The sequence below is a fragment of the Alosa pseudoharengus genome, unplaced genomic scaffold, assembly GCF_046254945.1.
Source record: "Alosa pseudoharengus isolate Yale_2024_CS ecotype anadromous, Long Island Sound unplaced genomic scaffold, YU_APseudo_1.1 YU_APseudo_1.1_scf_6, whole genome shotgun sequence".
Taxonomy (NCBI): Eukaryota; Metazoa; Chordata; class Actinopteri; order Clupeiformes; family Clupeidae; genus Alosa; species Alosa pseudoharengus.
Window position 1 is genome coordinate 29,135,933 of NW_027468848.1, and position 22,521 is coordinate 29,158,453.

The 22,521-nt window shown below is 43.2% G+C and overlaps 3 protein-coding genes across 3 annotated transcripts in view; 2 read left to right on the forward strand and 1 right to left on the reverse strand.

Moving 5' to 3' along the window:
* The window catches only part of iqgap2 (IQ motif containing GTPase activating protein 2), a 52,984-nt gene extending 45,093 nt beyond the window's left edge, over positions 1-7,891 (forward strand). Inside the window, exons 31-38 of the mRNA XM_076271000.1 lie at positions 1,113-1,215; positions 1,628-1,769; positions 3,895-3,982; positions 4,491-4,703; positions 5,058-5,218; positions 5,439-5,582; positions 6,182-6,290; positions 6,852-7,891. Coding sequence (XP_076127115.1) covers positions 1,113-1,215; positions 1,628-1,769; positions 3,895-3,982; positions 4,491-4,703; positions 5,058-5,218; positions 5,439-5,582; positions 6,182-6,290; positions 6,852-6,965 — 1,074 coding nt within the window. The 3' untranslated portion in view covers positions 6,966-7,891. The remainder of the gene's footprint in view (positions 1-1,112; positions 1,216-1,627; positions 1,770-3,894; positions 3,983-4,490; positions 4,704-5,057; positions 5,219-5,438; positions 5,583-6,181; positions 6,291-6,851) is intronic.
* A 171-nt stretch (positions 7,892-8,062) lies between these two features.
* On the forward strand, positions 8,063-11,303 carry f2r (coagulation factor II (thrombin) receptor). Its single transcript, XM_076269490.1, has 3 exons — positions 8,063-8,140; positions 8,257-8,364; positions 9,060-11,303. Exons 1-3 carry the CDS (start codon positions 8,131-8,133, stop codon positions 10,238-10,240), a joined length of 1,299 nt encoding a protein of 432 aa, XP_076125605.1. The 5' UTR covers positions 8,063-8,130; the 3' UTR covers positions 10,241-11,303.
* A 1,597-nt stretch (positions 11,304-12,900) lies between these two features.
* ssbp2a (single stranded DNA binding protein 2a) overlaps positions 12,901-22,521 on the reverse strand; it is a 47,708-nt gene continuing 38,087 nt past the window's right edge. Inside the window, exons 6-18 of the mRNA XM_076269491.1 lie at positions 21,661-21,735; positions 21,169-21,228; positions 20,993-21,047; positions 20,649-20,719; positions 20,173-20,240; positions 19,371-19,419; positions 19,190-19,225; positions 15,732-15,786; positions 15,239-15,309; positions 14,360-14,438; positions 13,899-13,927; positions 13,588-13,686; positions 12,901-13,166 (exon numbers count right to left, since the gene is read on the reverse strand). Of these exons, the coding sequence (XP_076125606.1) occupies positions 13,137-13,166; positions 13,588-13,686; positions 13,899-13,927; positions 14,360-14,438; positions 15,239-15,309; positions 15,732-15,786; positions 19,190-19,225; positions 19,371-19,419; positions 20,173-20,240; positions 20,649-20,719; positions 20,993-21,047; positions 21,169-21,228; positions 21,661-21,735 (777 nt within the window). The 3' untranslated portion in view covers positions 12,901-13,136. The remainder of the gene's footprint in view (positions 13,167-13,587; positions 13,687-13,898; positions 13,928-14,359; positions 14,439-15,238; positions 15,310-15,731; positions 15,787-19,189; positions 19,226-19,370; positions 19,420-20,172; positions 20,241-20,648; positions 20,720-20,992; positions 21,048-21,168; positions 21,229-21,660; positions 21,736-22,521) is intronic.

The window sequence follows — 22,521 nt, forward strand, 5'->3', positions numbered from 1 at the left end:
CTGTCTGCCTGTGCCTCTTACTCCTTTCCCTCTCTTCATCCGGCTTCCCTTCTCTTCATCACCCACTCAAACACAACACAGACAGAAACACACATCATCTTTGTTTTCCGCTCCGTTTCCCTGACCAGACGTTACCTCTCTCTGCTTTTCTGTCCTGTCTGTACTGCCGCCCGTCTCTGGTGCACACACACACACACACACACACACACACACACACACACACACACACACACACACACACACACACAGCCTGATCTGTTTCAGATGGCTGAGCTGGAAACTGTTTACACTGATGTCAGTTCCACTGACTCCTTCCCTCGCCAGCCCTTCCAGGCTGACTAACAATGAAGCCATTTCCCGCCCATCTCGAACCCAGCCCGTGAGCCACATTAGGTTCTGATCAGCTCATCTGGGTCAGCCGGACTTCCCCTCTCTGTCCCTGGGCTGGCAGGGGATCTGCCAGAAGCGAGATGGGTCCGTCTCACGGGCCTGGGAGGGCTCGCAGTAACCAAATCCCAGCTGGACGAGAAGAGGGATTCGCTCAGGCCTTAATGTGGTGGAAAGAATGACTCGATTCCGACAACTCCTTTCTTCTAATGATTGCAGTTCATTTACTTTTGCAAAGCAGTTATTATTTCTGCACAGCAGAATAACAATGAAAGCCCTAGCAACAGTATGATAACGACGGCTTTACACCCTGTTTGTCAATGCATGCGTGCGGGAGGGAAGGATGTGGTGTCCTCTGTTGAAAGGAGGAGTGGTGATCTTTCTGGAAGGATCAGGGTCGACTTCTCCTCCTTTTATGCTGCTGGAGCATAGAGAGCAGGGGCCGAGTTACCTAGCAATCCTCACATGTCTCTCAAACACTGAAAACAGTTTGGTTCTCTTCCTGTCTCACACTCCCTTTCTCTCTCTCTCTCTCTCTCTCTCTCTCTCACACACACACATGGAGAGAGGGAGAGAGAGAGAGGCCTATGCTGATGTTGGAAAAAATGTCATTGTTTATGAAGAATTACCTAAAAACCATCACAGCAGTTTTTCTCAGGTTAGATTTGGTTTGTTCTAAGGTGACCTTTCATGTGTGTGTGTGTGTGTGTGTGTTCGTGCCTCAGCTTGTTTTAGAACACAAAGAAGCCATTTCCCCCGATCAGAATGACCCCCTGCATGAGATTCTGGACGACCTGGGAGAGGTGCCGGACGTAGAGGCTCTGCTCGGTACCGTTCTTCATATACTCCTTTCTCCTTTGAAATGCAGCACTTTCATGGAGCTGCGTATTTCCTGTAGTTTTGGGGTGCAGAATTTCTTCCTTTTGTTCTTGCAGTGTCCTAAAATAAGTTTGCATAACGGGTAGCTCCCAACCAAAATTTGTGGAACAATAGAACCATAATCGTTGACAATGAATAGGAAGCTGCTTCAGAATAATTCAGTTGAGCCTTGCCTGAATAAAATAAAATACCTGACTGTCTTGCTAGCAGTAATTAAATGAGAGACCAGTAAGCCCATATTGTACTGTGTACACTGTATGTACCTGCATATGTACCATATATATTATATGCATACACAAAAGTTAAGCAGGACTTCATCAGACTCTTCAGAAGTAACCTTTCTCTGTTCTGAAACAACCAGGTGAGGGGGCCATAGACCCCAATGACCCCAACAAGGAAAGTGTGCTGACCCAGCTGGCCAAGACGGAGATCTCCCTGAACCTCACCAACAAGTTTGAGCTGCTGGAGGGAGACGACAAAGACACAAAGGGCCTGATGATGAAGTGAGTTCAGATGCCCACTCTCACACCCTTACACACACGTCAGCACTGGTCATTGCTACAGGATGAGGCGCTGTCCAGCCAGCCTCTGTTAGGCTCCATAAAACAAATCAAAAAGGTGGCCAAATTTCAGGCATACTGTATATTTAAGCAATAAGCTTAAACAGGCTGTATAGGCTGTAGGTTACACTGATTTTACAATAGCTAAGGGGCGTCGTTAGGCACAACGTGCTAGAGGAGTGGCTTATTGCTTTTCCAAAATGGTTACTAGAAATATCTGGCAGGCAAGATTTCATAAAATAAAGGCACAGCAATGACAAATGTAAAGATTTATTCATAGATAATCATTCTTGGTTGCCAAACCATGTCGAGATGCAGCAATTCTATCTTTTGTATCAGTTTGTGGTGGAACAGTAATTTAGAACAAAACGTGGTCAAGGTGTACCTGTAGATTTATACTGGATTTTACAACGGCATCGAACGCAATTCAACCAATCCTAATCAAGGATCAGAGCTATCCGTTTTAGAAGACCAAGTTGTTTAAACGTGCAACGTTTCCCCCCACATAACATAACATAACACTGTTACGGTAACAATGGTTTCAGAGTTTTAGAGAGTCCCTATACAAGCAGACTTTTTAAATTCATTCTTAAATCTTAATTAAATCATGTTTTATTTGTTTTTACTGTGTGTGTTGTGATCATGGTTGCACTGTATGTTTGATGGGTACATACTGTACTGGTCATTGCATGTATTTGTTGTAGCTGTAGTCACATAGGTAACCTCTTTTTTTCTAGGTTGCCTTTTTAAGCACTGGCTAGGGACAACACATAAAAACACAGATTGGCCCATACAGCAAACTCTGGCTTATTTGCAGTACTTTTGTTTTTTTGCATAATGAGCACTGTCTCTATTAATAATAGTAATAAAGGCCATGGGCTCTGCTGTAGAACAGCAAGTGCCAACGAGTGCCTCAATACTATTGGTATCTATCTCTCTCATTCTTTCAATCTATCTCTCTTTCTTTCTCTATCTCTCTCTTACTCACACACACACACACACACTCTTACACATAATCACAATCACACTGACTCACACTCAGATGTGTGCACACATTCATTCTCACTCTCATTCTGTCTTTTTCGGTCTCTTCTCTCTAACATTACCACAGATGTGAAGGCCATTACACAAACCTTCTCTTGGAACTGCAGGGGCCGTTGCAGCTGTTCAATCAACGAGACTGCGCTCCGTAGCCGGTAGCCTAGCTGAGGCATGTTTAGCCAAACAGTGCTCAAGCTACGTCAGAGTCACGTCCTTTCGACAGTGACCCATCGCTCAGTCTTTTCAGCAGACAGTTCTGGGTGCTGGATTCCAGGCACGTTATATAAATACGCCCTGTGGGCCGCTCGTTTCCTCCTCTGTTATCGTCCAGGGGCAGGTCAGGAGTCCGTGCTCTTCCCAGCCCCCTATCTCGTCCCTCTCATGATGGGAAGGGACAGGAAGTCACAGGAAGTGACAGGATGCAGCCATAATGTACAGCAGAACTGCTGCGTTAACTGTGTCCTCCTAGGCCCCAGCACATACGTCTCATTCACTCTCTCTCTCTCTCTCTTTCTCACTCATACACTGTCTCTTTTACTGGAAGATCAACATAAACATAAATGCACATACATGTGTTCACTGCACTTACTAACACAGCCACAACTATTTATTTGTACTTTGCATATTTAACCGAGGGCACTGGATGGAAGTTCAGATAGCTTCTTTTTTGGCTGATGTTTTGGAAGTTGGGGATAAACCTTGGAAGGATATTTAGGGCAGAAGGGTCTAGCACCGTGCGTAGGAAAGAGGAAGTATGAGTCAGCCCTACCCCCCCCACCCCACCCCCACCCCCCGGTCCCGGCAGAGGCCAGACACTTACGTGAGTCTCTATTGTCCATGTGTTAACACTCTCCACGTCCAAATGGACAAGAGCATCAACACCAGAAGATCGGAAACAACACAAACGTTCCTCTGTCACCCTGTTTCTTAATGCTGCACACATTTTTTCGGACATATCTTCAAATGTCTCTGAGAGGATTCAATATATGTTTACTGTATTGTATGTTTTATTATGTTCTCTGTGCAGAACCAAGAAGCTCATTGTGGATGTCATAAGGATTCAGCCTGGAGAGACCCTGACTGAGATCTTGGAGACCCCAGCCTCTCCTGCGCAGGTGAGCTCCTAGCAGCACATTCAGATTGAGACGGTTATGCTTACAATCAGTTGTGCAAAACAAAGCATTACGATGGGCACTCTGCACCAGAAATAGTGGGCCAATGGTTTCCGTAAAAAACTTCTGCTGCCTGAAAAATCTCAGTCATATGAACCTGTTGAGGATCAAAATGCTAGTGGACTCACACACAATTTTGTGGGTAACTAAATCAGTAGAAAGGACTCCTCAAAACTGTGTAGAGAGGTTCTTGATATTTTCCCAGTTAGCTCAGTCTAGCCTCACCTCGGTGGGAGTCTGAGTTTGACCCTATGTCAGGTAATTTGTAGGCGGCTTTAGAAAACATTCCAGTTTACTCGTCAGACCCTTTCTGATAAATGTATAGGCTCCGTGAGCCGTAAGTCGGTAAAGAGAAAAATATCTGCCATATGATTAAAGATATAGATATGGACAATGTTTAGTCAGTGTGAATTAACCGTGTGAATGTGTGTGTGTGTGTGTGTGTGTATAGGAGGTGGACCACACTAAGCTGGTGGAAAGGCGCGCGGAGCAGGACGCCAATGCTCCAGAGGGCCTGAAGAGCACCCAGGCCGCCCTGGAGGACCGCCAGCTGCCCCTGGAGCAGAAGAAAAGGAAGATTACCCGCAACCTGCGCACCCTCGAGCAGGCCGGCCTTGTCCGCGGCTCCAACAAGTACCAGGACGTCATTAATGAAATCTCCAAGGTAGTGCCAGTGCTGCTACTGTGCTGTCTCTGCCACTGATGCCTTGAGATGGATAAGCTGAGAAGGATAAAGAATTTAAAACAGCACAGTGAAATGCTTACTGCTACAGTTTCTAAATATTACAAAAGAATAGCAAACCATGAATGTAACACCGTGGCAGTTACTCAACCTTATATTCTCAGTGTAACTAAAATAGCCGCCTTCAGTTGTAATTAGTTTTCATTTCCATTGTCATTGTCTAATGTGGGAGTTAGTGGAGATGCTACTTGACCTGATACTAAATGGCAGTGGAAGTTAAACCAAAGCACATGAATACAAAGCTTCTGATGATTCTTTCCTTCTGGTGATTGACAGGACATTCGGTACCAGAGGCGCTATAGACAAAGACGGAAGGCCGAGCTGGTTAAGCTTCAACAGACACTGAGCGCCCTGAACTCCAAGGCAGCATTCTATCAAGACCAGATCAACTACTACGACACCTACATCAAAACATGCTTGGACAACCTGAACAGGAAGTAGGTTCAGATCATATGTAAAATGCACTGTCCATTCATTTCACTATGACTCAATAATCAGTTGACTGGATCATGATCAGGTTTCCTAATTTGTAGATAAGAAAAATGTGAGATCATGTTTTTGCTGGATGCATAAAATTCATGACCATGGTATTGCTTATCTATGCCTCAACTCCAGGTAAATGTCCTTTGTGTGTGTGTGTTCATGATCATCTTTTAGAAATGCTCGTCGCTCCATCAAGCTGGACAGAAAGGGGGATGATAAGGGCAGCCGGAAGTCCAAGCAGCAGTCCCTCAAGTACACTGCTGCCAGGCTCCACGAGAAGGGCGTCATCCTGGAAATCGAGGGCCTTCAGACCAATCAGTGAGTCCCACACCTCTCATACTCCTCGTCTCGTCTCTCCTCTAGCCTAGCATATATGTGTGTGTGTGTGTGTGTGTTGGGGTTGGTGGGGGTTGTCTTTGATGTGTGTGGCATGCTGTGTCAGCTTATTGCCGTGATGACCGGAGAGAGCCTCGCTCAGCTGAGAGGGTCTTCCTGCCCTCTCCATCCTGTTGGCCATCCAGTAGGGGATTTCTGAGAATTCCAAAGCACTCGCATACTCTGGTTGTCTCAGAGGGACTGACCAGAAGGAAGTGCCATGAAATTGCCTTTGAGGAAAGGGTACTTCTAGCCCCGGTGAACTGAAATAGTTATGTTCAGTAGATGTTTGTGTTTTGTTGCTTTTTCAGTATTCCTATGAGGCAATTCCTTTTATAGGAATGCCACACAAAATTGTTTTGCCAGTCGTGCAACTCCCAGACTTGGACGGTGTACAGAAACAAGATCTTTTTATTATGTTCTTTTGATTTCCTGCAATATGTTTTGTCTTTCTTTTATTATTGTAAAAACAACTGTGAATAAATAATCTAACAATGAAGGTTAACTAGTGTGCTGTTGCTTTTGTCATCTCACCACTTCAGGTTAAAGAACATCATGTTTGACATCTCCCCCTGTGAGGAAGTTGGGGACTTTGAGGTGAAAGCCAAGTTCATGGGAGTGGAGATGGAGAAGGTGCAGCTGCATTTCCAGGTAACGCTCATTCGTCAGCCAGACAGGGTGTGCACACACTGCAGGGACGGATCCTGCGGATGGACACATGCATACACACACACACACACACACACACATACAGAGCATGCACCCTAGCACGCACGCACACACACACACACACTCTGCCTGCTCATCCATAACCTCTAAACATAGGAGGTTGCCTAATAGATATCTATCTAGTGTGTAGCTTTATTAGAGCATTGTCATATCAAAACTGTACTGAGCTATGAGGTATGAGCAGTTAAACCTAATCTTGAATAAGGCTGAACGACTGGTTATTGGAAGCTATATATTGGGCCAGTGTGGCTCCAGGTTGTTTCTAAGCTGGTCTATGATAATATAGCCAACCTGTGTTGATGAACTATAACTTTTTAATAACCTTTTCGTTAGATTAAACCAAATTCACCTCCACAGAAAATGCCGTTTAAGCTTTCATCTAAACCCATTGCTATAATTGGCTGAGCTGAAGCTCTCCCTATAAGATGGTGCAGTGACCCTGAATTCCTCCCAGTTTAAACACGGCATCCTCCCCTCCCACAGGACCTGCTGCAGCTGCAGTATGAGGGAGTTGCAGTCATGAAGATGTTTGACAAGGCCAAAGTCAACGTCAACCTCCTCATCTTCCTTCTCAACAAGAAGTTTTATGGGAAGTGAATGAATGTGTGTGTTTGTAGGTATGCACATGTGTGTGCATAAGGTGTGTGTGTGTGTGTGTGTGTGTGTGTGTGTGTGTGTGTGTTGTATGGACACAGTGTGTGTAACTGGAAAATCTTAAAGGTGTCACCTAAAGAGGTGGGGTGAGTGTATGCTCACAAGAAATGCCAAAGAGGTCACATATCATTTATACCAAATGCTTGGTGATGTGATTGGAATGTGCCTTTCCATCAAAGCAATTTTGTAAACAAGACAGAAAAATGTTGACGTTTTAGATTAATGTGGTATTTAATAAATCATTGAATATTAAATTATATGTTTTAAATGGTATAATGCTAAAGCTAGAAATCTAACAAGGTAGATAATACCTGACGTTAATCTGGCACTGGTTTAAATGTTTTATGTTTCTCATTTCTCCTGTCTACTTCCATCAAAATTAAGTGTGTTGCACAATGAAAGGTTATTAGGTATTGTGAAGGTTTATCAATGGCACATTGTTTGTTTTGTTCTAAAGTCTGTCACTTTGTTTCTCACATTGGTTGTATGTGTGACATGATTCAATCAACCATTTTGTCATTTAATGTCAATACTTATTTGGTCACTTGTAAAAAAAAGGAAAAAAGAAAGCGATTTTAATGAACTGCATAACGCACTACTGCCTCCTGCAATGGATCGTAAAATAGTCACTGGAGTTGAACATTTCCTGCTGTATCAGACTGGCCTGTGGCAATTCTCACACAACTGGTGCCTTGAAGCTCTTCTCGAAGAAACTGAGTATGTTTTAAGTATATATTTAATCGTGTTGTCTTTAGAATGTATGCTTTTAAACATAACTGAGTCGACGTGTTGTAAATTAAACTGATTGTAAGGATTTATAAAGGAGACATCTTAAAAAAAAATAATAATAAACTCACTCTACTTTGCAATGTGGTCTCTCCCTCTCTCTCTGAATGTTTGTGTGGCTGCCACATAGGACGTGGGAGAAAGCGCTCAGCAGTTGAGTAGTTGCCAGATCAAAATGGCAGATAATGTCCAGGCCAAAGTTGCTCACATTAGTGCAAGTGGGCGTTTACATTCAAGCCATAAAACGATGGGAAGCAATAATTCCTCCTCTCGCTCACTGACCGCAAAACGTGCGCCGGGACCGCTGTGTGTAATCCTCTGCATGAATGTTGGTAGGTTGGTAGGCTACGAACAGTTTTTTGAGTAGAAATAACGGAAAGTCATTAAAACAAGACCCGACTTTTACATTTAACTGTTAAGGTTAAACGAAGTTTTGTGTAAACTCTAGTAGGCTACCTGTTGAAGACGATGGCTCAAACCATACTTATACGGACCTTCATTCTATTGGTATTTTTTGCTGTGGAGTCCTCCACAGCTACGATTAATACTGTTAATGGTAAGTGGACATTTGTTAAGTTTATTTTAGTTCTTACCGGTAGTTTAGTAGGCTACTTGCATTTGCTGTAAACTTTTTTTTCCTGATTAGCAGAATCAGAGGATATTTTAACAACTCACGAGACGCTTGAAAACTAAGGTAGCCTATACTTTCGGTTTTACACAATTAGATAATGCGTCCCAGCATAGTTAAACATGGCACCACCTCAATGCCTAGCCTTAATTGAAGGTAAAAAGATCACAGGAAGCCTTGAATTTCAAATCAGCTAAAACACCTGTAGACTACTGGAAGACAAAAAAAAAAAAATTCTTGCGTTCACTCACACGCTTGTATTTCCTCTCAATAAAGCTACCTTGATTGTTGACCATATTGTATGAACGTTCATGTAGTTTTAGTTTTGTAATTAGCCTACCACAAAATAATTGCAATAGTTTTAGTTTGGCAATTAGCCTACCACAAAATAATTGCATTACCTTGGAATTCATTTGAATTCCCCTATGCACGCTACGAGGTAACAAGTGAGGCGTAATTCTGTTTCTTTCTGTAGCCTATTAACTACTACGAGATTAGTCGTAATGTAGAAAAAATGATGCTTTTTAAATTCACGACACGATAAACTTAATTTATTTTTAAAATCCACCGTGTCATTGGACGTTTTAAGGTATAAATATTTTATGTTGGCACCTTCTCCTCAGGTACTAGGAGTATTGTCAGGACATTCGCTGGACATTTCCTGACCGTTAGGCCTACAGACGAGCCCATTGACTACCTGGATGTCCAAGAAGGTAGTGGCTCAGGCATAGATCCAGCGCCCAAAAAGACATCTGGCCACCACCATGAGGTGAAGAAGCAATACTACATAAGTGAAGAGGCCAAGCAGTACCTCACTGGTCCTATGGTGACAGTCTTCATTCCCACCATGTACCTTCTAGTCTTCATCATTAGCGTACCTTTAAACCTCCTGGCAGTTGGCATGTTCCTGCGGCGAGTCACGCCCAAGAAGCCGGCAGTGATCTACATGCTTAACCTAGCCTTTGCCGACCTGCTGTTTGTACTGCTCCTGCCCTTCCGCATCTCCTACCACTACCACGGCAACAACTGGATTTACGGCTCGGGTTTGTGCCGCGTCGTCACCGCGGCCTTCTACTGCAACATGTACTGCTCCGTGCTCCTGATGATGTGCATCAGCATCGACCGCTTCATGGCGGTGGTCTACCCCATCGACTCACTGGTGTGGCGCAACCCGCGGACGGCCAGCGTGGTATGCGGGGCCATGTGGGTGCTTTCGGTGGGCGGCGTGATACCGCTCGTCACCTCGGAGCAGACCATGCACCTGGCGGACATGGACATCACCACGTGCCACGACGTGCTGGACATCCACAAGCTGCGCACCTACTACCTATATTTTTTCCCCGTCTTCTCTGCCCTCTTCTTCTTCATCCCCTTCATCTTCACCACCGTGTGCTACGTGCGCATCATCCAGGCGCTCTGCACCGCCGACGTGGCGAACGGATTCAAGAGGACGCGCGCCATCTTCATGGCCGTCACCGTGCTCACCGTCTTTGTGGCGTGCTTCACGCCGACCAACATCATCCTGCTGGCGCACTACGTGCGCTTCACGCACCACCACACGGAGAGCTCGTACGCCGCCTACCTGCTGGCCATGTGCCTGGGCAGCGTCAGCTGCTGCCTGGACCCGCTGGTCTACTACTTTGGCTCGTCGCAGTGCCAGAAGCAGGTGGCGACGCTGCTCCGCTGCGGGAGCGCCTCCAGCCTGGAGAGGGGCTCGCAGACCAGCAGCAGCACCACCCGGACCAGCAGGATCAATGCCATCAAGAGCAACATGAGCAGCCAGTACAGGAAGCTGATGGGCTGAGCCTTTTGCACCAGAGTTGACGCCTGGCGGAGCATCGAGACTGACATGGGGGTTGTCTGTGTATCGGGGACTGAGTCAAGGGATCTAGTGCCAGGGATGCTAGTTACCCTGGTCATAGACTAGTGTTTTCAATTCAGCTTCAGGGCATCCAGAGCATGCCATGTTTTGGGATCTGTCTGCTCTAAAACTCCTCAAATCCAGATCAGATCCAGAGTCTGCCATGATCTTTGCTAGGTTAGGAGTGAAGAGCAGTGAGAGATCCAAATCATGTAGTGCTTTGGGGCCGAGGAGCAGTGTTTAGAAATTACGGTGTTGCTGAAGGAGGGCAGGAATGGGGCAGGAGATGGTAATAATTATTTGTGAAATTGTGACCAATTATACGCCCTTTATATGGCTTTCAGTAGCCATTCACACTGGCTGGTACAGTGGGGTTTTTGTTCTTGGCACTTTCGTGTATTGGTCCCAAAATGATTTGGACTCTAATTTTGTTTGAAATGGACGAAGACTACTTTAAGTAGTTATCAACATTAACCATCAGGTTTGCTACTTCTACAGTTTACATTACATAGCTAGCTTATATTTTTCAGTTTCTATGCCATATGTACAGTGTATCATACATTTTATGTTTTTAGGCTCCTCGCATGGGCATGGCAACGGTCTATTTAGACCTGCCCCTGTCTGAAGGTTACATTCCAATTCTGAACTGAAGACAATGGCCTTCAGCATTTGTTTTCTTGGGGGAGTGGGGGTTGAAAGCTATACTGTTTAATTTGTTAACCATGTATATGTTGAGTCTTTAAGCTACAAAGATTTTCAACACGTTTGTTCATGTTTGCTCGGATGAACTGAAATGCTAGTAGCTAATATATATTTTAATGAGCTAACTGGGCAGGCTGGTCTGCCCACTGTTCATCAATGTGCAATGTGCCAAGTCTTCAGCTATATGCATGATGCTGAATATACCACAGCATCCATTTCCTCTTTTACCCAGCTCTTTCTATTTTAAAGTCCTAACACATTGCAGTTCATCCTAAATAAAGTATTAAAAACAATTACCACAATTCAGTAAGTGCTGTTGATGACTTCACAATGATATGACAATAGGTTGGCACAGATGTGTTGTCTGCCAGACAAAAATGCTAACAAATGAAAAAGGATTTCCCCCAACACATGCAATGTCATGTAGAATAGTATGTAAAATGTCATTGTAGTCTCCATCGTATTGCAAAATGTAACAAAATTTGAAAAATGTGCTTGAAAAATTGCAAAATGCAAATTTTGGCTACAGTAACAGACCATTTACACACATTTCCCTCTTGTTAGCACAAGCACTGCATGTCTGTGCATGTGCTGTGAGACAACATAATCCACTGAGGCTTCATAGGGGAATGAAAATATATCAGATAACTACTCGGACAGAAGTAAATAAGGGGAAGTTTGTTTGGAACATGTTAATCTCGGTAAAAGTGTGGTTTGCTATATTATATAAAAAGAAAGGAGAAATAACTTGTTTATAGTTAAACTGAACAGGTACACCAGATACAAATGAACACAAATAGCTTTTTACTAACATACACACAGTTAAACACAGAACAAGATTTATGCTGGCATCCAAAACTTTTCAAAATATTTACACAAAGTCATTAAGATGCCCCCTAACTTCAAAATACCTACATATCACAAACAGAATTGTGGAGAAAAATCACAAAGGTACTGATGATTAAGTCATGATTGCGCAATTCTGACAGTTGTGCAAAAATGAATACATGAACAAGGAACAGTGGAATAAAAAGCTAAAGTTAAAGCTTAACTTAAAACTTAACTTTCAACTGAAATGTCCAAGACTGAAGTGATGAATAAATAGTAAAACTGAAAAGACAACTTGATTACTGGGAAAGACAAAAGATTCAAAAAAGTGACTATACTGTAATGTTTGATTCATTGAATTCATTTGTTTTCTCATCAGACTTTCAACACTTGCCAAATTTCGTGATTCATCCAAGTCAGAGCTATGTTTACGATTCAGCCATGTTTTAATCCATCAGTGATAAACAAACAAATATCAATACCAATATCTGTGAGAATGTGTGCTTTGTAGTCATTTTATGATATAATTGGAAATCAAGATACTTAATAATTAAATTAATAGTAAGGGAAATAATAATTGTCATGTTAATGCATTGGCAACAGATGACACCAGAAACACAACACATAACCAAACCCACAATACTGGAATGCCCCGTGGAGTAACACACTGATGCACACCCACATACACACAGGATAAAAAATGGCGGAGAGAATTCCACTGAGAGAATAGCGTTGACTCTTGTCAGTTCACTGAAGGCTATTGTGTTGCTCTCATCTGGAATTCTGAGTTGCCACCATTTCTCATTTCTCAAATCTGAAGTCAGATCCATACAGCCACACATTTTACTTGAAATGAGTCTTCTTTTGTCTGTTTGTGTTGATGTGAGAAATGGTCAGTGATCCGGGATTTAAAAAATACAGACTGAGACTCCAGTAAACAAGTTTCCGGAGGACTCCATGTGCTGTCGTCTTAGAAACCGTTGTGTATATCTCAGTCTTTCTGGACGAATGGACATTGGAATGTGTAAACACAGTGACACAGATTAACATGAAGTTGTTTTCCTGTCCTCTTTACATATCCCTCCCTCTTTGACAGTTTTATTTGGCTTGCTGCATTCCTTTAGTCCTCAAGCTGAAGTCTGTGTAAGGCCATCACCACTTCACCGGGGACAAATAAATTATTGGGGGGGAAAAAAGAAAAAGTGAGCTGAATCCAGCTGCCCCCCTGGAAAAGATGACTTCAGTGGCCGTGGAAATCTCCTGTTGTCATGAAACACTTTCATTGGTCAGCCCAGGTTCTCTCCCCACCTCACACACTCATTGTCATGTTAGGAGAATACTGGAAACAAGACATTTCAGAACGTAGATAAGACACTTGACATTTAGCAGACATTTAGCATTAATCTGATTAATTTGATAGCAACTTGCACTTGACAGCTGACCATGGGGAATGCAATAAACCGGTCACAGTTAGAGTATAGTGATACTAAGGGATGAAGAAGTTTGTGTAGGTTCTGTAGGAGTTAGGGTAAAGGGTAATTTACAGTAAGGTGTAATTGATAGTATAGGTAGTTGAAATACACATTTAAGTGTTTGGGTTTATAGATGTTTTGCTAACTGTTTGTAGACTGTCTCATGCGTTTATCGAAATAAAGCTGAACTTTTTTCCATTGCTTGCATGTTACTATTGTTTCACACTGCACATACTAGTGCTGGGGTTCTTAAAACTTGTAAACAGGCCATAGGAGGTGCTGACGTACACTCTCACTCTGGAAGGGATTCAGGAAGTTCCCTCCGATCTCGCCGTCATCTCTTGGCGTGCCTGGCTGATTACTCATGCTCAAGTTCCCAGGAGAGTTCTGTGGAGGAAACACAGCCACCCCCACACACAGACAGACACACAAAGAAAGAGAAAGAGAGAGAGACAAAATCAAAACAAACGTACCATAAACAAACCATAAAAAAACATACTTTCAGTTCATCACATAATCACATAGACACAATAACTCTCTGACTGCGTTTTCTTGTTTAAGTCTGAGTCAGCGAGAGAGTGAGGGCTCTTGGTATTTACCTTGGGCAGACTGTCGATGTCACCAGATCCTGTGTACAATAAGACAAGTGGACGTATAAATAGCAAAACAACAAAAAAAACACCAAATACTGTAGTATCCAGGTATTTATTTGTAGTATTTTAAGTCTCACACATTTTAAATAATACTTCAAAACAGAGTGTCAAAAGCAGTGGTTTTCATCAGAATTTTTGTGAACTGACAACACACTGGGGTCTGTCTTTAACATTCTTTCGCTGACCTTCAGGTCCTGCCCCCGCTTTCCCCTTCCCACTCACAACCCCTTTCCCTCTGGAAGCCTGGGTCATGAATTATGTCATCCGTTCGCCAAAGACACAGATGAACAAGTGAGTACATTTATTGCCTGTGCGGGTGTACATGTGTGTGTGTGTGTGTGTGCCTTGTGCTTGTGTACTGTACATGTGTGTGCGTGTAAGCGTGTGTGTCAGTGCTCCCGCCATACCCAGTGATCCGTTCATGTGATGGGGCTCCATTCCTGTGATGCTGCCCATGGGCCCCTCAGCTCCAGCACCCATAGGAAACTATGAACACACAACACAGGGACACATGCAATACCAAACACAGCACTGTACAACAGTATACACACACATACACAGGTGTAGGCGTCCAAACATGATAGTGTACTTCATTTCCCTGATAGTGTGTCAACACACGTCACCCCTCACAGTAGTGCTCTCTCATCTCGAAGTCCAGTCTTTTTTATAATAAAATACCAGTGTGCTGCAGTTTTTCCCACAGAGCAGTAGCAAACCAAACAGAATTAATCAGGTGATGTGTGACATTAAGTGTCTCGGTTTAGTTAAAATTAAACCTAAAGTCACACAGACGCATTGTGTGCAAAGCTAGACATCCTGGGAGATAACTGAAAGACTAATTACTGAATGGACATTTATATAACAAATAGTCTTACAGTATTAACAGATGACATATCGTTTTACGTTTCAGTCTGCATACTGAAGACAGAGAATGATCACCACATTCATACAAAATAATATTTTAAAAGTCAATATTTACACTCCGTGACAGAATGGTTTGAAGAGAAGTCTGCTGCTTGAAATGCTGATTTATTTTAGATTTGTTAACATGCCGTAGATGATCTTTTAGTTTCCACATACGAGAAGCCATTTAAGTTCAGAAACATACTTAAGAGCATACTTAATTATCTTATTGTTTAACACTCTGTAAAGCGCCATGAGACATGTGCAATGTTTTGGCGCTTTATAAGTGATATTAAATTGAGAATTGAAATTGAAGAGCAAGGTCACTCAAGCACTTGATGGTACCCAGTATCCCAGTAATAATTGCACTGATGCATACTCACATTTGGTCTGTTTGCAGCTGGGGGGCCTGTGTTAATTATGGTGTACATGTTGTCTCCAGAGTTTGTAGATTCTAAAAAGGGTGGAAAAGTATCTAACAAGTGTTGCTCATTGTTACAGCTCACCGACAGACAGACAGACAGACAGACAGACAGACACACACACACACACACACACACACACACACTGTGCTCCCTCCCCCAGGCACATACACCCAACCCTACACACACGCAAGCATGCACAAACATACCCACACACCCACACACACATACACCCCCCCCCCACACACACACACACACACACACACTCTCTCTCTCTCTGTCACATACACACACAATGCTACGTTTCAACCACCGGATTCAATACCCGGCTTCCACCGTTGTGCCCTTGAGCAAGGCACTTAACCCCGAGTTGCCCTGGGGATAATGGCCCTTGGAATATGTAAGTCGCTTTGGATAAAAGTGTCTGTTAAAATAAATAAATAAATAAATGTACCTGCTGGACTCGGCATTATGGGTGTACCAGGGGGACCCCCTCCTCCAGGTGGTCCCTGAGGTGAAATGAGAGGATAAAATAACTCATGTTACACACACACACATTTATATCAGCCACTGAAAATAAAGACCAGGGGCCTCATTTATAAAAGTGTTGCGTAGAAACCATCCTTCATTTGATCTTAGATCATTTCTGAAATGATCGTACGTGTGATTCAGAGAAAACGAACGTACGCACAAAAAAACGTGCGTACGCCACCCTTCCAGATGTGCCTATTATAAATCACAAATGAACGTCAACTTGTGCGCAGCCGGATGGTTTTAGGTCTCCGCCTTGTAAACACCCCCTCATCAATATCATTAGCATATGTGTTAATGAAATCAATGGCCTAAAAGCTGTAGCTTATGTAAAATTATATATTGAAAACATTGTATAGGCCTAGCCTTTGCCATCTGATGTTAACTAGCCTATATGCGTCAGTTACCTAATTATGTTTTTTCCAGCAAAGCTTTCTGGAAAGAGATCGTATGCATCCATGTCTATTGTCCTCTGCTCGCTTTCATTCATTTTGCTTGCAGTAATGTGAATAATCAACATTTCGTATGTTTAGGCCTACTTTGTAGAAAAAAAAGGGTAGGCCTATGAAGGAAAGACCTCTAGGCCTATATAATCCTGTACGTTATGGTACAGTAGGCTACGTATCCAATATGACCCAGGGTAATATGCTGATTTAGCCTACAAAACAGAGGACTAAATTATAAGCGTGATATGTCATGCAGGCTTAACGTTTCTTTTGGGGTAGGCTATGTTTTTGCTGAAAAAGTAGCCTAGTTCGCCGGTCATTTTTCATTCATTCTGCATATCTTTGCTATCATTTTCTTTCAATAATGTCCAATGGCTTAAACATTGTCCTTTATTGTTTGCTTTAGGCTTACCTTTATATTTTATCCTACATTATTCAACTCACGTATTGTCATCTGATCTTGGGCACTGCCAGTCAAAAAAAGCAAACAGGTGCGCGCTCTGCACCTCTTTACGCAACTCCGACGCAACACTAAATATGAAGATGCCCTGCTTTCAGAGGATAACTTCCGTCCCTTGGTTGTGTAGGCTATATATGATATAAAATATCTATAGCCTACATTGTATAGCTTACAGTCAAATATTACCTTTTTGTTACGAAGCTGGGGATAGCGCAAATTAGGATGTAGGCCTAGTGGAGGCTAAACGCGAGTAAACGCAGTTTATCCACCTCTGAAATTTCATAAATAGAGTTTAGGCCTACCCACCTCTTATTAGAGTTTATCCACCTCTCAAAAAAGTTTATTCACTTTTAACATTCAAAACTGTATGATCAAATACTATCCTATATTCCCAATACTGCACAATAACCTCCAACATTATCAAACTGTTCGAATGCCTTTTTGAATGCCTTCCTCTCCTAAACGAGGGCAATTTGACATTTGATGGTCAATATTAGATTGGTGAAAACACTAAATATACTAGATCACCTTCTAGTATATTTAGAAGACATCTTAAGTGGGCTATAGTTCTCATTAGCAGTTTTATGCCAAACCATGAAACAATAAGCTGCGTCCAAAAACGTCTTTAAAAATCTTCTGATATTGATCATGCATATGGCAAAGAAAGACATGAGATCGTTGGTCTTGGAATTTTGAAAATGCATCGCACTTAGACCTCAGATTACTTGCAGTACCCCGGCATTACCACAAGGAAATGGTCTTACGTCAAGTTTGAACCTGACGTGGAGATAAGCACTTTTCCACGTCAAAGACGGTTTTTATAAATCTGAGCGTACGCACCGTCTAAGATCAAATCTGTGCGTAAGAACGCTTTATAAATGAGGCCCCAGAAAGACCTCTTCAGATGTCTTCAGACTTCAGTCCTAAGACCAGATAAATCAGCTTTGCATTCATACGAATTAGAACCAAATGATATATTGGTGTGCCAATATTTGGCCGATATACGCTAGTCGTTGATCTATTGGGCAGGTAGGCATTTATAATGACCAATAAAATTATCTGCAGCTACCCACCCCCTCATTTAGTAAAATATCTAAAACATGAAGAAATGCAGAGGACATGTCCTTTATGGTAGATATGGGCATGTCAGCAAATACAGGAACCCAGTAGTCAATCATGATGTTTTGGTACAACTGTCTTTTGCCCGTGCAGAGGCAAACTAATCAAGCTATTTGAGGTACAATGATACCATCTGTACAATTTACATATTTCACTTGTAAGTTCAATAAATTCTCTTATTCCACGTAAGGCATCTGGAGGTAGGCCTACGGCTCTTGAACTTGTGTGTTGCCGTTTTTCAGCACATCCTTACAGGAGGTGTTACTTCAAAACTTATGAGGATGAGATCTGTTCTAGCCAGACGTGGCCAGACTCAATTATACTCATAATTTCCCGAAATTAAATTTTGTGGGCAGGGTACATTCAGGCTGGCATCCAGGCTAGATCTGTCTTACCAATCGACCCTGCTCTGCCGTTGATTGGCTTATCCTGATATTCTTACCTTAGCGACAACCAATGTCACATTTCACTTGTGTTTTCAATGTTCATTAGCTCTTTTAAGGGGCAGCCGTAGCCTACTGGTTAGCACTTCGGATAGCACTGGTTAGCACTTCCTGTAATCGGAGGGTTGCCGGTTCGAACCCCGACCAGTAGGCACGGCTAAAGTGCCCTTGAGCAAGGCACCTAACCCCTCACTGCTCCCCGAGGCCACTGTTGATGCAGGCAATTCACTGCACCGGGATTAGTGTGTGCTTCACCTCACTGTGTGTACACTGTGTGCTGTGTGTGTTTCACTAATTCACGGATTGGGATAAATGCAGAGACCAAATTTCCCCCACGGGATCAAAAGAGTATACTTATACACCATGTAAGGCACAGGCCTTCTGCTGAGCAAAGGAGGAACTACATGTGAGTGTGAAGATGAGCTAATAAACTTGTGTGCAGTGAGTTGGTGTTACTTCCCTTTTTCCACTGTGATCTGCCTTTGGTTTAAGTTGTCACATTTAGATTGCCACATGTAGGCTATCGCAATAATCATGTGTGGTTTACACAATGTGTGAGAGCATGCTGATAATGTCTGCTGACTGTCAGTGACCAACCTATTACATCATTTACTGTCTAAAGTGAGTTTGTTTAGGCTTCCATACAGTACAATTTAAACATTATATCATATTTTGATGAGAACCCTTCAATTACTTTACTAAATATTAAGGACATCTTTAGGCATATTGTCATATGAATATCAGCAGATATATCACAATGACAAATATCTGACTTAAAATTCCTATATTGATCAGGCTCTTCTGACCAACAGGCCTGAACCTGTGCAAGCCGTTAAGTGCAGCCTTGGCCAAACAGTTTCTACTGGGCATGTGTGTTGATGTGGAATACAGTGAGAAGAGCAGCACAGCTTACCACATAACTCCCTGGAGAGGCTGAGGAGTACGGGATCTGGGAGGAAGAGTAAGTGAGATAGAGAGAGATAGAGAGAGTGAGAGAGAGAGAGAGAGGTGAGATGGGTTTGAGATGCAGTAACCCAAGACAGTAATGATGTTGGTGCTAGAGGGCCTGGTTTTGTTGCTGACTTTACACTCACTGTGTTGGCATTAGGGGGATTGGGCCAAGGCCTCCCTCCAGCAGGACCCCTGATAGACAGACAGACAGAGAGAGAGAGACACAGAGGGAGACAGACAACAAAGATGGCATGAGAAGAGAGAAAAGGGAGAGAAATGAAAACAAAAGAGAGGACTAGAGGAGCCTCACATATGCTGCTCCCTCCCCCAGGCAAATAAACACCCAACCCTACCCACACGCAAGCATGCACAAACATACCCACACACACACACACTCTCTCTCTCTCTCACACACAAACACTCTCTCTCCTCTTTTTCTCTCTCACACTCACACACTCACACACTCACACACACACACACACACACACACACACACACACACACACACACTCTGGAGCCCCGCTGTCTGCTGAGCCATCCCTTCTTTCTCTGAGACAGGAAGCCCGGAGCGAGAGGAATGGCATCACACTGGTCAGCCCAGCAGCCCTGGCACTCCGTCAGCGGGGCCATCAGAGAGCACCATCAGAGTTGACCTTCCTCGCGGTCAGCGTGCAAGCTCGCACGAACTAACGCTTTACATGGGGGCCTGCTCTTAGCATGATATACTGTATGATACTTTGTTAAGACATGAATAGAAAAGCAAGGAACAGAACAAATAGAAAAAAAAAGAAACAAAAGGGCAGTTTAAAAAAAATATAGAATCCCAAAAAAAGGGGGGAAAAAGAAAAGAAGACATAGGAAATGAAAATAAATAAGCCACAGAAGGAAAAGAAAAGGAAAGGAAAGAAAGAGAGGAGCAGAAGATGAAAGGGAGCGGATACTTACATATTCATTCCAGGCATTCCTGGGCCTACCAGAGCACTGAGGGGGGGTCTCATTCCTCCGCCATAGTTCTGCAGAGGCCAGGAAACACACACACACACACACACACACACACACACACACACACACACTCATCATAGGCTCTCCAGGGAGCACTCCAGCCACACACTCATGCTTTATGCTTTATTCAGCTTTGCATACGAGACAGCACTACAGCGGTACTTAACATCTTACAGAGAGAGCATGCTGTGAGTACACTGATAAGTCTGATCAACGTGTCCTCTTAGCCTTCTTATGCTACACACGTTAAAAGTCTAATGAGGACATCAAAGAGCTTGCCTTGTAATATTTCTTTTTTTTTTTAATTTATTTATCACAAGTATACATCAGAGAGCTGACTGGAGGTGTTCCACGCTATGCTGGTGATTAGGCTCGCAGTACCTATCACATCAAACCGGAGCAGGCAGACTCCCACATACCTGAGGGCCAATGGAGACCATTCCCCTGGGAGGCACCATCCTCTGCATCGGCCCACTCATATTTGGGTGACCTGAGAAGGAGAGAGAGAAATAGAGAGAGAGAAATAAAAAGAGGACAGCCAACATCAAAACAACAACAAAAACAACTTGCATTTGCACTTTATCAAGGCACCCAAAGCACTTTGCAGTGAAGGGGGAACCTCATTAACTGGCACCAGTAGAAATGTAACACAGTCCAAATTTGGTTCGTTCCTAATAGAAGAGAGTACGCAATGTAATTCATTGCTGCTCACCAACCAATTCTGACCAGTGTAGATAGAAAAGTGGAGTTTCACACACAGTACCTTGTCTTGGGTCCATTCCGCCTGGTAATAAGGACTGGTTTCCGGGACCCAGTGCCTAACAGAAGCAATATGTTTCACAACATGGTGTTCATAATTTAGGTTATAACTTGTCATTACTGTTCAATGAAGCTACCAATTCACATACTACATTTCCCATGAACCCCCGGATATCATACCTGATTGGGTATTCTGAGGGGGGTCCTGGGCCCACCTGGGTACCTTGGTGACATGAAAGGCTGTGATAAAGAACATGAGAAAGAACATGAACAGGGTTAAGAAGAGCACATCTGGTAAAGCACGTCCACTCTAGACTCTGGTGAGACCCGGGGAGTGGCATGAAGACAAAAAAATGGCATGTGTGTGTGTGTGGTCTCTGGGACGTTGCATTAGTAGACTGTGTATTTGTTAATGAGTGGTCTTGTTGTGATGACTCTTGACACAACAGAATGCATACTATTTTTTTGTTGGTTTGTGTGTCAACTGAGATTAACAGTACCACTGTGAAGATAACTGATGACTATTTGTACTGTGTGTATGAATAAGTGTGTGTGTGTGTGTGTGTGTGTGTGTGTGTGTGTGTGTGTGTGTGTGTGTGTGTGTGTGTGTGTGTGTGTGTGTGTGTGTGTGTGTGTGTGTGTGTGTGTGTTGGTACAGTGGTACAGTATTACCTGAGTATGGGGGCCCATCATGTGATTATGTGATGGATGCTGTGAATGAGGTGAGGACTGTGAGCCAGGAGAGCCCTGAAGAGACAGACATGACCAGACATTACTGAGAGAGAGAGAGAGAGGGAGAGAGAGGGAGAGAGAGAGAGAACAGAGGTAGAGAGAGAGAGAGCTGTGTGATGGGATTAATGATGGGATAAGTGGGTGAGTGAATCACTTTATCATGAATGATCTTTCTCTCACAGACGTAGCACCGTTCATTCATTCAGACTTTCATTCATTCTTTCCATTTTTTCCCCATTCCTTCCATTGCATTAGCCTGGATTGTGAGATCTCGATGTGAAAGTACTTAACCTATCCCACAGCCCTGCTGATGCAAAGTGAAATGGGATGATTGAGTGAGCGGTTAATGTACAGTAGGTGGATGAAGTGGGCACAAGACAGATAGCATTATTCAAAGATTATATCCCTGTGCAATAAAACATATGGTGGAACACTGTGAATATATCTGAATAGCTGGAAATATAAGAGTTATCGCGAGCTGCTCAATGCATAAATGCTCTCATCTCACATGCTCTGGTATTCTAACATGACACTGTGTGATACTCTGAGGGCTATGAAAACCACCAGCAGAGGGCAGTATTGTATTACTTTTGCCTTGCTTGTGTGTCATGTAATACTTCTGTGAAATCAGCACAGCTGACAATGTCACAGCTGATACTGTACATCTGACTGTGACATTAAGAGCCAAACACAACACAGGTCCTAATTCAGTCTGAAACACCCATCTTTCTGAGCAGGTAGATGGGCTATGTCCAGCAAGCAGCCTACTTGGCAGTAGTATTAGTGAGGCATGTTTAAGTT

Coding starts and splice junctions, on each gene's coding strand:
- f2r (XM_076269490.1), top strand. Junction 8,365..9,059: donor TACGATTAATACTGTTAATG/GTAAGTGGACAT, acceptor CCTTCTCCTCAG/GTACTAGGAGTATTGTCAGG.